At 52.6% G+C, this 17,995-nt stretch overlaps 1 protein-coding gene across 1 annotated transcript; it reads left to right on the top strand.

Moving 5' to 3' along the window:
• The first annotated feature begins 8,005 nt into the window (after positions 1 to 8,005).
• PGC (progastricsin) lies at positions 8,006 to 16,441 on the top strand. Its single transcript, XM_047859921.1, has 9 exons — positions 8,006 to 8,064; positions 10,063 to 10,213; positions 10,500 to 10,617; positions 11,754 to 11,872; positions 12,360 to 12,559; positions 14,199 to 14,321; positions 14,940 to 15,087; positions 15,498 to 15,596; positions 16,289 to 16,441. The coding sequence occupies exons 1-9, from the start codon at positions 8,006 to 8,008 to the stop codon at positions 16,439 to 16,441; spliced, it is 1,170 nt and encodes a 389-aa protein (XP_047715877.1).
• The last annotated feature ends 1,554 nt before the right edge of the window (positions 16,442 to 17,995 follow it).

Genomic DNA, 17,995 nt, shown 5'->3' with positions numbered 1-17,995 from the left:
ACTTTCATTGTATATATAGGTCTTATAATTCATAAACATATCCTGTATCTCAGAATAAAAATATTTGCTATAGGGGCACCTGGGTGGCTCAGTTGGTTAAACATCCGACTTCTGCTCAGGTCATGATCTCAAGGGTCATGGGTTTGAGGCCCGCGTCAAGCTCCGTGCAGACGGCTTGGAGCCCGGAGCCTGCTTCGGATTCTGTGTCTCCCTCCCTCTCTTCTCCTCCCTGCTCCCACTCTGTCTCTCTCTCTCTCTCAAAAATAAATAAACATTAAAATTTAAAAAATAGATACATTTGTTATATAGTTGGAGTCACGCATGGTAAGGAGTGTGCTTCAATTGTTACAAACAATAATGCATCACAAAAGACCGTGCTGATCTTGTGTAACTAGTACTATGAATGAATTTGGTTGGTATTTAGTGTTGTGCAGCCCACATGTTTACATACTCAGTGCCCTAATTTCCCCTGAGGGAATCGCCTTTTGAGTGGCCCTTAGTTTTAGGGTTACTTTATCACAGAGCTCCTTGGTTTTTGACTCCTGCACTTAATTTTTTTAATACCATGATGATGATGGCACATTTTTCTCTATCGCTTCTAGCTAAGGGCGTTCATTCCACCAGTAACTAAGGTCACGTGTTAGTTAATGTCCACAGCACCAGCCTTCTATAAATACTCAATTCTTCCTGTCATTTAGCACAGTGCTGCTGGCGTCTGTCTTGATGCTGGCATTAAGATCATAAGCCCCCTTTTCTCCAATAGTGCAGGCTTTGAAAACTTTTATTAAGTGATTGATGCAATTCGATATTTTCCCATCATCTAAGTTTCGGCAAAATTCGATCATGACATCGTCTTTTCTAAATTCATCTCCGTTAAAACTTGCCCTAAGCTATCACACACGGCTTTTGCCACCGTTAGCCATGGTGCGTGTTTGTACGTTTAATTTACTTTCACAGTAAACTTCTGTGTAGTGAAAAAAATACGTATGTTACAGTCAGTCCATAGCTGTGCAAGAAGACGCACTCCATATTGTCCCTGATGGCATCTCTACTTCTCTGCTACTGGGGACAGTGTTGTTGCAGGGAACCTGCCTTGTCCCCATCAGGTGGGAACTCCCTGAGCAGGGACAGCCTCCCTCCTTCGTTTTGGGGGTTTTCCAAGGGCAGGCGTTCGGTCTCCTTTCTTCTCTCCTTTCTCTTTCTCCTCTTCCTTCTGTTTGAGACGTGACTTTATGAGATGTGAATCAAAGCACAATACGCATCCAGAAAGGTGTACATATCTTGAGTACACAGCTCCCTGACTTCAACAGACCTTGGAACTGGAACTCAGGTCAAGAAAGAGAACATTCTGGGCACTCCCCAAAGTCCCTTTTCCTCTTTAGCTCCTGCCTCCAGCCCCTGCCCCATTAAAAAGGGCGATTCCAACTCAGCTGACAGTTATAGGGGGCTTGCCCATCCCCCCCACCGGCACTCTCACAATTGTGACCTTATTGGATTACTGCAGCAACCCTGTGGGGATGATATTATCCCTATTTTACGGTCAGGGAAATTCAGGCTCAGAAAGGGTGAGTGATGGTTGGGGTCAAAGGGTCAACAAGTGGTGGAGATTGGTCTTCTAGAGTCAATTGCATGTCACATGTCACCATCACACTCCGTAACTTGTGCAAAGAGAGGTGAGGAAGAGTTAGCGGTAGGGTCCACATGTCATCAGAAATGCACATGCATGGACATCTCTGAGATTTGCCCAGAAACATCCCATACCTCCTCTGGGGACTTCGCCTGTCTACACTCTTCAGAATGCTTCCCGAGGGAGCCTCCAGGTTGCCTTGGGCCCTGCTGCTGGCCACAGATGGCTGGTCCAGGAGTGGGTCAGGAATTCAAGGCATTCCTCAGGGAACTCTGGTTTCATTCTTTCTCTGGAAGCGTGAAAGTCAGCTGTCTGTGGTCAGTGATGTGGAGAAAGCCAGCACGTAGTGAGAGGGGGCGGTGGGGGACAGAAGCAAGGCAGGGATGAGAAGAAGTCAAAAGGTCCTAGTGGTGTCTGGATTCCATCTGACCCCGAAGCTCTGCCCCATCCTTCCCCTTCCGGCAGCTGGGGTGCAGTGTGAAATGCCCTGCCCCCCTCCAATGCCCCCCGCCCTTTCCACCTAAGCCGGACAGACAAGCTGCGGTCTGGGAGCAAAGGTATGTTAATCAATAGACCAGAGGAAAAAACCATCAGTCTATTTCTCCACTTGTATACACGGAGCTCAATTTCTAGTTGTTTGAGACACAAATGGATGAAATGGACTCCCGTGTAGAATGGGGATAAGGTAACCTATCTTACGGGATTGTCGTGAGGGTGGCCGAATCATTCAATATAAAATGCCCAGCCCAGCACACCTTCAGTGAGGGGATATTTTGGCAGGTAAGGAAGTGTCCAGTTTAAAACCTTGAACCCAGCTCTTGCTTACAGTAGAACTCTAAATAATAAATCGGAAGGAGTAAATGGATACAGAAAAGCCCCACCGGGCAAACACCATCAGGATGGATAGTTACAGGCAAGAATCGGTAACATGTGAAACTAGTGGGCTGAATACCGATGACAAACAGTATTACATAATCTCAAAGTATCTCCCAGAAGATATTCACTAATTATCAAGGGAAAGGTAGTGACTGTACAGTAGAGAAATCTGGTAGACCTCGCCTGAAACAAGTTATTAAGGTCAAATCCCCAGTATGAGCCACATCCATAGCATGTGGGTCTCATATCATGCACTGACAAGGGGGTATCTCCTCAGTGCTTGCTGCCCCAAAATGCATGCCCTCAATCGCCTCATGAGAAAACATCAGAATAGCCTCCACTGAGGGCCATTCCACCAAACGGTTGCTCAGCGCTCTTGACATGTGGCAAGGTCACAAAAGACAAAAACTGAGGAACTCTCACAGACTGAAGGAGACTAAGACACGGAAACAGAACACAGAGTGGGGACCTAGATGGATTCCTGAATCAGAAAACGGACCTTAGTGGGAATGTTGGTGAAATTAGCATAATGTTCACTGATTGGTTTTCAGGGTACATTTCCTGGATTTGATCACTGCAATATGGCATGATGTCAGATGGTAACATCAGGGGATTTTGCATAAAAGGAACATGGGAGCACTCTGTACTACATTTGCCACTTTTATCTAGGTAGAAAATTATGTCAAAATAAATTTTTTTTACAATGCATAAATTCTTGGGGCGCCTGGGTGGCTCAGTCGGTTAAGCATCCGACTTCGGCTCAGGTCATGATCTCACGGTCCGTGGGTTTGAGCCCCGTGTCGGGCTGTGTGCTGACAGCTCAGAGCCTGGAGCCTGCTTTGGATTCTGTGTCTTCCTCTCTCTCTGCCCCTCCCCTGCTCATACTCTGTCTCTCTCTGTCTCAAAAATAAATACAAACATTACAATGCATAAATTCTTGAACTTGAAAAAAAAATTGGACCAGTATGTCCCCAGTAGATTTTATTTGTTTTTTGTTTTGTCCCCAGTAGTTTTGATTAAACTCCTGACATAAGAATAAAACAGATTTAAAAAAGAAAGAATAAAATAGATACAAAATTTAAGGAAAAACCAATATAGCAGCTGAAGCTGTAAGTAAACTTCATTAGACAGGCTGCCAAAGTCTTCAAAAAAAATGTTTTTAATGTTTATTTATTTTTGAGAGAGACAGAGACAGACAGCGTGAGTAGGGGAGGGGCAGAGAGAGAGGGAGACACAGAATCCAAAGCAGGCTCCAGGCTCCGAGCTGTCAGCACAGAGCCCGACGCGGGGCTCGAACTCACAGACCGTGAGATCATGACCTGAGTCGAAGTTGGACGCTTAACAGACTGAGCCACCCAGGCTGCCAAAGTCTTATAGAGCACCTGTGCCCAGGGCTGCAGTGAGGTCATTTAGCTATGTGGGCTTATTTCAGGGGATCGAATACAGAGAGAGACTGAGATCCCTGGCCCGATCTTCCACCAGCTGCAAGAGACTCCTGAACCACTACGTCTTAAAAGGTACCCTTTAGGGGCGCCTGGGTGGCTCAGTCGGTTGAGCATCCAACTTCGGCTCAGGTCACGATCTCATGGTTCGTGAGTTTGAACCCCATGTTTCATTGGGCTTGCTGCTTTCAGCATGGAGCTGGCTTTGGATCCTCTGTCCGTCTCTCTCTCTCTCTCTGCCCCTTCTAGACTTGTGCTGTCTTTCAAAAAAAAAAAAAAAAAAAAAAGATACCCTTTAGCTTCTGCTTAAATGACTCTGATAATGAGCTCACTACTCTCTTCTTCTGGATAATTATTTGATTCTGAGCCCAAGTGCTATTGATAGTGATGAGAAATTGGAATGAGCCCAAATTAATGGGGCTAAGTAATCCCAGCAATGAGGATGGTAGCACACTCAATGCATACAGCCATCGAAAGTGATAAGAACGTGCTTTTCTCACTGCACGGAAATGTGTACGCAGGAATCTTCGTGACAAGAGCAGAACAGAAGCAGTGTTTCACACTGATTACAGCTACGTTAAACCTAAGTGTGTACATTCACAGCGGGAGGCTAACTTGGAACAGTGCAAAGAGTTGTAGTTTCAAGATGCCTTGATTTTTAAAAAGTAGTATGTATAGGACGCTAAGTGAAACTTAGTGTCAGATTTAAGGGGAACCCCCCCCCACCCACCCTCCATTAAAGGGCTTGGGGATTCTCATTTCAAGATCGATTGAGAATGGCTGAATGGGGCACTAGACTGGGAAGGATCCTAGAGCCTTGGCTCAGCACTACGGGAAAGAGTGATACGTTTGATTAATGATGTCTGCCGGGGAGGAAGGATTAGCATGCGAGTGTGCACCCTGGGTCCTTGCCATTTGTTCCTGAGACACTCCCAGCAACCAGTGTCACTTGTGTAGACACTCTGAAAAATGAATGAGCTCTTGAAGGAAGCGTGTTCAGGGAGAGACCTCGTTTGTAGTTACGGGTGGTAGGATAGGGGGCGAGTCACTGGGATAGAACACGGTATGCAATAAATACCATACGGGAAGGAAAGGCAAGGTCCTCCATAACAGGGGCCAGGTTGAGTGTAGGTGGGCACAGTGGGGAAGGCTTTGTGGCGTTTGTACTGGCTCTTGAAGGAGGAGGAGGTTTTGCAGGTGCAGACGCTAAGGAAGGCATCCCAGATAGACGGCACGGCATGGATAAATGCATGGAGGTTGGCAAATAACATCCTTGGGAGAAAGCCAGGTGGTCTCTTTGGCTGGAGAATAGAGCATGTGTAGGTTAGTGGTGGAAGATGAGCACGGAAATGGGAGGAAAGCGCCAGACTCAGTGTGACCTCAAGGCCAGGGTGATGAGATTGGGTTTCATTCAGTTAGCCACAAGGGGCCTTTGATGAGTTTTGAGGCAGGTGGTGCTCAGAAGGAGATGAGACCAGAGGGTGCTGAGAAAGTGCCTCTGTCCTGGGAGACAATTGCTCTGAGAGGATGCCAGGTCCTGGATTTTGACAAGATCCCTTTGGAGCGCGTGCGTGTGTGTGAGGGGGGAATCACAGTGTTGGGATAATGGGGCGGGGGAGATAAACCACGTCCCATCAAGGACAACCCCTTGGATTCCAGCTACTGTTCAGCATTGCCTGAGCTTTCGACCAGGCATAGGGAGGTACAAGTGGCAGTCTCTGTCCTCTGGAAGCTTCTAGTCTAGGGGGAGAGGCAAACATATCCCAGGAAACGACTGGGATTGATCTGAGACAGTGTGAGATCCAGCACCAAGGGGAGAGCGTCAGCTGGATGTGCAGCATTTAGGGGCAGAAGAGAAAGGCGGATGGAGCCACCGGGGCCAGGGGGCTTCTGTCCTGCGTAGAAAGAGGGGCCCTCCAACTGCACATCCCTGGATGACTTCTAAGGAGTTCTCAGACTGTGGATCCCTGGCTCTGGAGGACAGAACTTGAAGGATGAGCAGAATTTGGACACATAGAAGGGAGAGTTTTCCACATATGGGAGGCTGGGTCTTCGGGGTTGAGACAGACACAGATGAGGACTTGGAATGTCTGAGGAGACTGGCTGAGCTGTCAAAGATCAGGTTGGGTAGGTAGGGGGTGCAGACCCCCCAGGGCCTGGCAGCCAAGAAGGGAGGCCTGGCTTGAAGCAGTGGGCCAGGGATGCTCAAAGGGATGTGGTGTGGCTGGGGTTGGGGGGAAGGTTAGCCTGGCAGGTGTCAGACTCCTGGGGTCCTACCAGATAAGGAAATGGTCCCTGGCGGCCCCATGCTGGGGAGTCTGTCAGGCCTCACAAGACTTAGGGGATCCCATGGGTTCTGGTGTATTCATAGGTTTTGTCAAGATTCCAATGAACCTATGCCTTTCTTTCGCCTGCTCTTCCAAATCTTCGGGTCCCCTGCTCTGGGGAAAACACTTCTTCATTCCCTTGTCTTCCTTCCATCTTGGACTCCTGGGGACCCTGGGGACTGCAGGGACACAATCAGGCAGGTGCATCCCATTCTGGGCCAGGCCTGGGAAGACCTCTAGTGCCCTCTTCCCCTCCTCCATCGTAGGACTAGGGGAGGCTCTGGGGCTCTGGCTGGACGGTGGATGCTGGTGGCCAAGGAGGAAACCCCCCACCGGCTGGGTCATGTCAGTGTCTGCAGGCCCGGTTGTGGCCTTTGGTGTGGGGCTTGAGGGCCTGACAAATGTGTTTGGGGCCCTGAGTGTGCGCTACAAGGGGGCAGGGAGCGTTTTGACATGGGGATATTTTTCTACTCCCTCCAAAGTGGGCGCTCTCTTGTGCCAGGCTGGTGCACACTGGGCCAGCTCCGGATCATCTCAGGCAATGAGAAACTTGTAGCCAGGAAGCAGCGAGGGCCAGCAGACGAGGGAGAGAGGCCTGGGTTGACTAGACTCAGGGGCAGAAAAGCAGCACATGACAGCCCTGGGGGACACAGGCATTTCAGGAGCGCTGAAGACAGGGGAAGTCTAATGGGGCTGGAGAAGAGAGACAATGAACAGAGGCAAGTTCTGGCTGTCCCCTCCTCCTCTGCCTCTGCCCCAGGCCTCCCTTTGTTGCAAATCAGTACAAGTGGAACAGCCAGGGGCCAGTGTAATTTACATCAGGGGTGTGTCCCCAGCACCTGCTGAACATGATGACCATCTCTCCATTTGACCCCCTTTTGCTGCAAATAGCTCTGACCTCAGCCACTGGCATCTCAGCCCCAGCACCTGCTTTAGAGCTAAGGATATTGCCGTCATCACCACCATCAACGCCGCCCTCACTACCACATGGTCATTACCATCATCCCAGGTACCGGCCCCATCATCCCCCAGTCAACCAAATTGCATCCCACGAGGTCTTGGGGGGTGCTGGAAACCAGGATTTGGCCAGACTTCCGAGTGCATCGTGTCCAGACCAGGGATGCTCAACAATTTTGCCCCTTAGGTGGACACTGGGCCATGCCCTGAGACATTTTTGTTTGTCACAACTAGGGTCCTGCTGGTGACATCCCATGCATAGAGGTCAGGAATACTGCTAGACATCTACAGTGCACAGGACAGCCGCCCCCCCCCCCGCCCGTCCCTAAAAATTATATGTTCCAAAATGGCAATAGTGTTGAGGATGTGAAAACTTGCCCGTGGAGGCCCTACGGCCCTCAGTCTACCTGACTCTGGCCCTCACCCCAAAATGCGCACATCATGCCACTGTTCCTGGACAAGAAGAAATCCTCACCAGCCCATCTTATGGCAACTCTTATGCACACTTGTTTGGCGTCCTCTGCTTGTATTAAAAAGTGAAGAAGAAGAAAGTGCTCTGTGGCCACCCTCCAGAAGGAAAACGCACAGAAACCACAGACACCCGGAGCACAGGGTGCACTCGGGATTGAGGTCACACTTTTGCCTAGGGCCGGGAGGCAGGGACTGGGCTCGATCCCGGGGGGTATAAAGGCAGAAGGCGTGCTCAGGGCCTTCCCTCCACTGCAACAGTCAACCTGGAGTGGCTCTCCCTCTGTGGCCAGCTGGGAACAAGAACCATGAAGTGGATGGTGGTGGCCTTGGCCAGCCTCCAGCTCTTGGAGGCCGCAGTGGTCAAGTGAGTCTGGGGCCTGGCTGCCGGAGCAGGTGTGGGTTGGGGCGTCCGAGGCAGAAGGGGCTACAACCTTTGCCCTCAGGAAACGTCTACAACTGAACCAAAGGAGAGTTTGTCCACTAGATGTCCAGCAAGCCTTTACAACAGACAGACACTGAGCATTCATGGTGAAGAAAGACAGGCTTCTTTACTGGTGTTACACCACTCAGAGAACGGGGCGCTAATGCTGAACGCAGGGTAGGGGGCTGAGAGTCGTGGGTTCTTCTGATGGGTCAGGGATCGGGTCAACTTCAGGACTGAGTGACTTGTCTTTCCGGCCCTGGTCTGTCCGGTTTCATCAACTGTGACTGGGTGGTCATTCCCTTCCCTGGTCTGGATCTGCAAAACATCTCAGCAATTTGTGTGAGTGATGCTATCTCTGGTAACAAAAGCAGAGGCCGCACATCTTGTGATTGCGCAGGCTAATTCATTTCTTGTTCTCCTGGGCTTTGTTTTCATTGTCTTCAGCATCCTGGGGTTTTCCCCTGTAATCTTTAACTTGGGGCCACATGCCTTTCTGCAGACTTAATTCTGTTGGTGGTTGCACTTTTGGGCGAAGGGAAAAGCAGAAGCGCTTTCTCCTCTGATGAGAAAAGAAGGACCCGGCACAGGGTAGTAAGGGTGACTGCTGTCCAAACAGACCCCGGATGGCAGGATTGCTTTCCTCCTGCAGAAAGGAACGATTATTTCTGGATAGGCAGACATTTGCTAAAAATTCCCTTAAGGCCCAAAATTTATAGCGCAGATGGCACAATCATTGAAGCAGAAACAGCGGTAAGGTGATGTCTACGTGCCAGGTAAGGTGTCAGAAGAAAGGGAGCAGGAGGCGTGGCGTCCAGGACCTCCAGAGCGCTCTTGCTATGTGACCCTTAAAAACTGATGTCTCCAGCTCCTCTGAGAAATCTGTTTGCAATACGCAAATTCTGTCGAGATGGTGAGCCAAGCAATCGTCAGTTTTCACAGCTCAATGTGAATGGCTGTAGCTAAGAATTTCGGAAGAATGAGGGGTCCTGACGGAATGGGGATTCAGATGGGGAAAGAAAAGAAAGAAGCAGCACTTCTGGAGTCCGGAGCGAGCCTGGGTGGACCCAGAGAGGCCCCTTATGTAATGACAGCAAGCTGGTCTTGGAGGAGGACAGCCAAGGGGATGGGGGCAGAAGCCCAGAACTCAGAAGTTCCAATTCCAGAGCTGATCTGGGCCCCAGACCACCCAGGCCAACTTCCGCATTGCCTGGTGTCTGGAGAAGAGCAGTGATGAGCCCCAGGCTAGGGGATTAGCAATGTGGGCAGACCTGGGACCCTGTCTTCTGAGTCCCAGTCTAGTGCTGTCCCCTCTACCCATGCTCTGTCACATCAGCCGGGGTCAGGTGCTTGAAGACCACCATAGCAAAGGATCTGGGGGGAGCTCTGCCATCTCTGAAATCTTTCTTATAAATGCACATATCCTGGGCTGCCTGGCTGGCGTACTCAGTAGAGCATGCAACTCTTGATCTCGGGGTCCTGAATTCAAGCCCTACGTTGCAGGCAGAGCTTACATAAAAGAGAAAGCGTATATCCTGCCAAGGGTAATGGCTGAAGTCCCCTCCCCTTTCTGGGAAGGAATTTATGGGATACCTGAGAACAGAGGGCCAGGGAAGGATGAGGAGCCTTGAGATGAGATGTGGGCAGGCATGGGTGGAGGTATTTGTTTTCTGAATCTTGGAGCAAGTCCTGAGAAGATTTTTGAAAGAAGAGAGGGAGAGGCAAAGAGGGAGGCAGAGGGAGAAAGAGACAGAGACAGAGACAGAGAGAAAGGGCCAGAGCTGGAGCCAGAGCAGATGGGCACACGGGACAGAGGAGCAGGGAGTCTGGGGCATGTGGCTGGAGATGGAGAGGCGGGTGGTTGGGGGGAGAAGGGACTGGGACCATCAGAGGTGCTGTAGGAATGAGGGAGGCCCCGTCCTGACCCCAGTCCCTCTGCAGAGTCCCCCTGAGCAAACGAGAGTCCATCTGGGAGACCATGAAGGAGAAGGGCTTACTGGGGGAGTTCCTGAGGACCCCCAAGCACGACCCTGTGCAGAAGTACCACTTTGGCAACCTCAGTGCCGTCTACGAGCCCCTGGCCTTCCTGGATGTGAGTCCTGACGCCCTCCCTGGGGCTCCCTCTCTCTACCGGCAAAGCCTGAGGCCAGGCCCTGGGGGTGTGCTGCACCATCTACTTTGCACCCTCCCATCAAGCCCCTGGGGCCTGTCAGACTGGCCTGAAGGGCTCTGTGTTCTGGGAAAGTACGGGAGCGAGGTTCGGGCCTCTCCCTCTGGTGTGGGTTATAGGGCAGGGGCTCTGTCCATGGAGGTCTGGCTGGGCCTGAGGGCCCCTGGATCCCTCCAGAGCTAACAGCCTGCCCCATGTCCCCCCTCAGAGTCTCTACCTTGGTGAGATCAGCATTGGGACTCCTCCGCAGAACTTCCTTGTCCTTTTTGATACTGGTTCCTCCAGCCTGTGGGTGCCCTCTGTCCACTGCCAGAGCCAGGCCTGTGGTAAGTGCTGGGCTTGCAAGGACAGGTGGCCGGCGAGGGACTGCGAGGCCGGGGCACTTCAATCCTGAGAGTCAGGGACTTGGCCAGGATCAAGGGGCATGTGCAAGACAGAGAGGAGAAGAGGCCGGCCGTGGAGCTGGGTGATTACTTTGCCTTCCCTCTCACCCACACATGTGCAGAGGGTTCCTTCACCTGCTCCAGCCTGACCCTTCTGCTCGATCCGGCCCACTTCTCTCTGCTCCATTCTGTTCACTGCAGATAAGGCCATTCCCTCCCACCAGCATCTACAACATTCTTTCTCTTCCACTCTCTCCACTCTTCACGAAGTTCTCATTGAGAGTCTCCCTAGACACATGGGACAACAGTATAGGATGTGGTCCCTGTATTGTAGTTGTGTTTCTTTTTTTTTTTTTTAATGTTTTAATTTATTTATTTTGAGAGAGAGAGAGAGAGAGAGAGAGAGGGAGAGAGAGAGAGAGATCGAGCATTCAGGGGAGGGGCAGAGAGAGAGGGAGGGAGAGGATCCTAAGCAGGCTCCACACTGTCAGCGCAGAGCCCAACCCCGGGCTTGATAGCACGAACCGTGAGCTCATGACCTGAGCGAAAATCAAGAGCCGGACGCTCAACCAACTGGGCCACCCGGGCACCCCCTTGCAGTTATATTTCAAGACAGGCCAGGTTCTCCTCCTTAAGGCTGCCCTGGTCCCTGCCAGAGCTTTGGGGTGTGGGTCCTGACACTTTTTCTCCCAAGAATGCCTCGTTGGCCTTGTTCCTAATCTCTCAGCTTCCTGGTATGACCAGTTTCTTGATGGGGCGAGGGTGGGGGGAGTGCGGGCATGCCCTGGGGTTCACCTGCTCCTACAGCTGATGGGGGTGGGGTGGGGATATAAAGGGAACCAGGGAGGTGGAGAGGGATTCTATGCATCCTGCCCCGGAGGGTCACGGTCAAAGGGCACCCCAAGGGTCTGTAAATCAGAGGGGGCTTTGAGGCCAATGCTGGGAACCCCCTTGGCTGGCCACCCCTTGACTCCGTGGCCAGGGATGCTGAGGCCCCAGGATGTGAGCACAGGCTGGGACAGAGGTGGACCTCCCTTCCCCTGCCAGTCTGCCTCCCCAAACCCTCCCTCCCACTGCAGCCGGTCACTCCCACTTCAACTCCAGCGCGTCCTCTACTTACTCCAGCAACGGGCAGATCTTCTCCGTGCGATACGGCAGTGGCGGCCTCCGCGGCATCTACGGCTATGACACTCTAAGGGTGAGCCACGTGGCAGGCTGCTCCCTGCCCCGGGACGTGGGGACTGTCCCTGGGGCTCTGAGCCGGGTTGGAACCTCACAGACCTCACCGTCTCATGGGAGGTCAGACGGAGATGCTGGAAAATATGGGAAAACTCCTAGTGCTTTACTGCGTACAGGCCGGGAAATCAGTACCCCCCCCCCCCCCAGGGCTCCTTCGTGCAGTCACCCAGCCCTCCCTGACTGCATCATGTGCCAGGCACCCAGGACACCTGGTCCTCTCCTTAAGAGGCTTAAAGCTGGGGGAAGATGAAGGGTGGGGGCGGGGGGGGGGGGTGGCAGGGCTCAGTGAGGCCGTTTGAGAGTGAAAGTGGTTCTTGTGAGACCTGTCAAGAAGGCAAGGGGCAAAGGCGATGGAGGGATGCCCAAGGGAGCCTCTGCGGGGGGAAGGTTTGGGGGAGGTGGGTAGAGTTACACTTATCACCTCTCATCCCCCGCGCCCCCTCCAGGTCCAGAGCATCCAGGTTCCCAGCCAGCAGTTTGGCCTGAGTGAGCTTGAGCCAAGTCCCTATTTCCTCCATGCAAAGTTTGATGGCATCATGGGCCTGGCCTTCCCTTCCCTGGCAGAGGGTAGGACCACCACCCCCCTGCAGGGCATGCTGCGGGCAGGCGTCCTCTCCAGCCCAGTCTTCAGCTTCTACCTGGGCAGGTAAGAAACTGGTTGTGTGTCCTTAGTTCCCAGGCAACTCCCTCCATTTTCCCCCAGACCCTGGAAAAGGCTGAGACTCAATGCTTTGGGGTTTGGAGGGCTCCCATCAGGGAATGGCTCCAGCTACTCCCGTGTCTAGCATTTTCTTCCTGGGTTTCTTAACATTGATTTTTGAGAGACAGAGCGAGACAGAGCACGAGTGGGGGAGTGGTAGAGAGAGAGTGGGGACGCAGAATCCGAAGGAGGCTCCAGGATCCGAGCTGTCCGCACAGAGCCAGACGCGGGGCTCGAACTCACAGACCGTGAGATCATGACCTGAGCCAAAGTCGGCCGCCTAACTGACTGAGCCACCCAGGTGCCCCTTCTTCCTGGGCTTCCGAACTGTCCTTCACTCCACACCCTTTCCCCCATCCCTGCGTCTGTCCCCAGCCCACTCTGACTTTTCTTTGCATCTCTAGTCCAGGTCAGAATCTTTCCCTCTTCTGGGTGAACTTAGCTTTGAGTGTGGCTGCTGATTCTCGATACATCTTGGATTTACCTGCTGCCCAGAGCCTCCATTAGCTCATTGCCTTCTGAGCCAATATTTTCTACCTGGACACTTCTTTTGTATAATAATCGATGGCCTCATCCTTCTTTTGTATAATAATCGATGGCCTCATCTCCTTTGATCTATTGTTCTAGCCACGTCCTGGAGCCTTCTGGTCTACCTTCATCATTTGCCCCTGACAAGTTGTTTTCTTCACAACACACAAGCGATGGCCCAGGAGCCAGAGGGTGGGGGCAGGGGTGAGTGGCCTGGAATGGACTTTCCTTCTTTTCCTCTCCAGAGCTAGTCAGCCACCTTCTGGAGATAGTCAGCATCTGCTATCTGGGGTTTAATCGTTTGACTCTGACTTTCAACAATATTACTCTGTTTCTAATGTTAGGGACTTAACTCTCTACCTCTGATTACCATTAGCTTTGAGTTTAGCCCTTAGGAACTCTGTCCAATTCCACACTCAGGTTCAACCACCAGGGGAGGCTGAAACACACACGAAAAATCCTCCCTTCCTCTCTGCCAAGGACCTATCTCCCTCCGGTCCCAGTAGAAAAATGACAAGTGGGGCTCAGTGTCAGGCTCCCACTGACATATGACACCAAGCAGCAAGAAGCGGAAGGGACAGGAGAAGGGCATGTGGGGTGGGGGGGAGGGGGGTGCACAGGGAACCTATACAACCAGTGGCTTTCCCTGAAGCAGGGCTTTGTGGGGCAGCGGTATCTGGAACCTGAGGCATGGGAATGCTGAGGGGCTCAGCTTGGAGCTATAGTCAAAAAGGGGGACAAAAATCCCTTCCCTCAGGCTTCCACAGTGTGAGGGGTAGACACAGCATGGGGAGTCCCATTGTGACGGGCAGACACAGCCCTGCCTTCGGGGAGTCTGATGGGGGAGACAGAGCCAATCTCAGGGAGCCCCAGTCTGAGGGAAGAGACACAGCCATGCTGTCAGGGAGCCCTAATCTGAGGGGGAGACACAGACCCACCTCGGGGACCCCCCCCCCCCCCAGCCTGCAGCCAGGGCAGGACCTCTATTTCTCTCTGAGAGTGATTACTCAGTAGGAAATCTTTTCCATAGTCTCACTCTTCTCTTTGCCTTCTGCAGACAGATGAACCCTCAGAAAGGAGCAGTTCTCATATTCGGGGGGATCGACCACAGCCTGCACAGGGGTCCGATCTACTGGGCCCCCGTCACCCAGGAGCGCTACTGGCAGATTGGCTTTGAGGAGTGAGTCTATGGTGGGGTCCCAGGCACGTGGGCAGGCTTTGAGGCATTTCATGTCACACACACACACACACACACACACACACACAAATACACAGAGATGGACACACACAGGAAGGTACTGCTGGCAGGTGGGGATAGAGGACCTCTGAGGCCTGTCCCCACAAAGCTACAGCTGTCCTCTGCTGGAGATTGAAGGTCCAGCTCAGCCTGGAAAAATGGGGTGGGGTGGGGACGACATACAGGGTAGGTCTTAGAATTCCAAACATAGACCCTGTGGTCCAACACTATGTGCTTAGAGATTAGAAACTGGGATGTATATGGGGGGATCAATGTGCTCAACGTACTCACAAAGAATCAGTGACCCCGGCTTTCAGTGTTTCTAGAACCTTCCTTGGAACTGGTAAGAAAGACATTCCATGACCCGTTAGGTGGCTTTGGGTAGAGTCTGGTATGGTGTAAGTCAGGGGGATGGCTGGATTGACCTCTGCAGAGTCCTACTTTTCTGAGGTGCACCTTGATTCTACGGCTGTAGCTGTCTGTCCCTCAGTGGTGGGGAAAGCCCACTTCCCAGCTGCCCTGAGCTGGGGGTGCTGAGGGGGTTCGTCTCTTCACCTTCAGGTTCCTCATTGGTGGCCATGCCACCGGCTGGTGCTCCCAGGGCTGCGAGGCCATCGTGGACACAGGGACATCTCTGCTCACGGTTCCTCAGCAGTACCTGAGTTACCTTCTGCAGGCTACAGGGGCCCAGGCGGACCAGTATGGACAGGTGCGTCTGGTGGAGACATCCCCCTTCTTTTAGAGAGACCCTCCAGGAGGCATTTATGATCCTCCTCCGGCACAGGAACAGCCCGACTCTTGGCCTCCATGCTTCTAGCTGTCCTGAAGCACTGGAGGTGGGGGGCTCTGGGATGCCTGGGGCTGTGGGCCCGGAGGCGGATTCAGGGGGGGCTGGCACCTTGTCCTGAGGGGACATGGGGAGGTTACTACTCAGCAAAATTTCCTTGGAGCTTCAGCTCCTCAAAGGAAACTGGTTCAACACTTGCCAGGCTTGGGAGTAAGAGCAAGAGAGCTGGAATGTGGGGCCGAGTCGGGGAGGGGGGCCGGGGTGGCTGAGGTGGGGCTGGCAGGTCCTCCGATGTGGACGATGAGACCCTTGGGCCCTGTTCCTCTCTGCAGTTTATGGTGGACTGTAACAACGTCCAGAGCCTGCCCACCTTGACCTTCCTCATCAATCGTGTGCAGTTCTCCCTGCCATATTCCTCGTACCTCTTCAGAGTAAGTCTGCAGGGATGTGACTGGGTGTGAGGAGGGGCTGGGAGCCGGAAGCGCTGGGTCTCCTCAACACGTGCCATTTCCCAGCTCCTGGCAATGCTGCCTCACGTTGTCCACCCACCGATTCCAAACCCCTTCTTGGGCACGAGGCTGTGACACAGAAGAGTGTCATCTGTTATTTATTATTATTATTAATCAGTGTGGAGGGGCACTGGGTTGTTTGTGGCGCACTAGCTAGGGTCAGCCCTGTTTGCCTATGCTGTCCCACCGGAATGTCACAGCATTCAAGGAGGGAGGCGCTAATTTCTATTTTACAAGTGAAAACTTGGAGGTTCAGAGAGGGTAAGACACTGACACAAGGCTCCACAGCCAGTCAGCGTGAAGCTAGGTTTGGAAGCCAAGTTGGGCTGGCTTCAAGGCTTTGCCAACCAGGCTGACCTACTCCAAATGGGGAGCAAAAGAGAGGCGGAGGGGAACCTGGGGAGAGGAGACTATAGATGGTTACCGCAGTGTGCATTTACCCATTCCAGACCTCTCTCCCACCACCCCAGCTCTGGGGGCTCAGTTGGCCTGTGAGCCCTCAAGGGCAGAACGTCTGGCTCACTCATTTCTGCGTTTGTGCTCCCGGCCTGGGGCTCAGGGCTGAGCAGGGCTCTGTCCATGCATGAGTGAATGTGTGCTACCCTTCTGTGCAGGGAAATGACATTTGTGCCATTAGAGTCCAGGCCACCTACCTGCCCTCTAGCAGTGGCCAGCCCCTGTGGATCCTCGGGGACGTCTTCCTCAGATCCTACTATTCCATCTTCGACATTGGCAACAAGAGGGTAGGCTTTGCCGTTGCCGCCTAGACTGAGTGCCTGGACGCCTGGGCTCCCTTCTTCCTCTAGATCCCCCACCCCAAGCTTCTCTGTGTGCTTCTTCTCTGGACTCAGCCTTCTTTTTCTAGATTTTGGGTTTTCTCTCATAATAAATAGTTCTTTTCCATGTTGGCCAGCGTGTTGTTTTTAGAGGGCAGTTGTGGCCTGTAAGGCAGCTCCTATCACAAGAATGGGGGGGAAGAGTGGGAGTCAGGCGTAGATTTGCCTCTACTGGACCGTGTTCTCCCTGAGCGGCTAGGAGGTTTGTGGTGGCCGGGGGTGGGAGGGGGGAGGAGGGTTACTGAGATTCTAAGAGGGATGGGGCATGAGGTAGGGCTCGGGGAATGGTCCCTCTACCCCTCAGAGCTTGGAGTCTCTTCACAGCTTGTCTCTGGAGAGAGAAGACAGTGGTAGTTGACATTGAAGCAGGGCATTCCTTTGTGATGGGTCAAGGGGCCTTACCCCAACCACCCAAAATGCTCCGCTGACTTAATTGACCGAATGACCACCAGAATCACCCCAGGCAAGTTTTCTAGCACTGTGACTGGGGTTTCCAATGCATCCTACACCTAGGCCTTTGGCTCCTCACCTGTGATCAGGTTTGCACTGGGAATTTCTGAGAGATGCTGGATGCCTGTGTGCACTCGTGGCAATCATGGGTCCTTCCGGGAGGAGGGTGATGCTACCAGAACCTGTTTCCAAGAGGGCGTCAGAAGGTCTGGGTTGAGTGAAACTGATCATATTTATACCTAGACCCTTACGCCCCAAGGGTCTGTTTGAAGAAGGGCTGGCCCTTAATTGTGGACAAGAGCAATAGCTACTTGGAATCACCGGGAAATCAAGCCCATTTGTTGTAACGAAGTGAACAAGAGATGTTTTCTCCCTCTAGATTTCATTCCTGTTCTCCTTAGGAGCCACCCGCCAAAGACCCACAGATCTGGGGCTACGTGGTACTGGGCAGAGGAGGAAGTGGGGAAAGCAGAGAAGGGTAGCTCAGAGCTATGTAACTTCCAACAGGGGAATGACATGAAGTAGATCTGCAAAATGTTTCCCTGTAGCATGGTGGTGGGGGTCACCAGCCAGGTAGGACTGATGAGGCTTGAGGAGGGGTATAATTGGAAAACTCATAATGGGAGGGAGGGAGGCTCCCTGGACATATTTTTCCATGCTGTCCTTGATCAGCCTGACCCCAGCCTTGTCCCTTATTTTCAGGTGCAGGGGTGAAAGCACGAGATCCAAGTCTGGCATTCCACTCCCAGACATGAGGGAAACTGAGGTTTGCCATGCAGTAGTTTCTATAGCAACAGCACACTATCTGGGACCCTATATCGTTCCTAGACTCCAGGCAAGACAGCCTCCTGCAGGCCTCTCCTTGGGGTCAGAGAGGCCACAGGGTGTACATAGGGAGCTGGAGTGCGTGGCATCACTGACTGAGAAGAGAAAAAAACTTGCAAAAGGGGCAGAAACGAAGTGCGACATAAGTTCCAAGTTAAATGCCAAGTCCCCCGTACCCAGGCCAGGGCCCGCAGAGTGGGACTACAAATC

This window comes from Prionailurus viverrinus, chromosome B2 (assembly GCF_022837055.1).
Source record: "Prionailurus viverrinus isolate Anna chromosome B2, UM_Priviv_1.0, whole genome shotgun sequence".
In the NCBI taxonomy this organism is placed as follows: Eukaryota; Metazoa; Chordata; class Mammalia; order Carnivora; family Felidae; genus Prionailurus; species Prionailurus viverrinus.
Note: the sequence above shows the minus strand (reverse complement) of the source record. Positions and strands in the feature narration are given on the sequence as shown.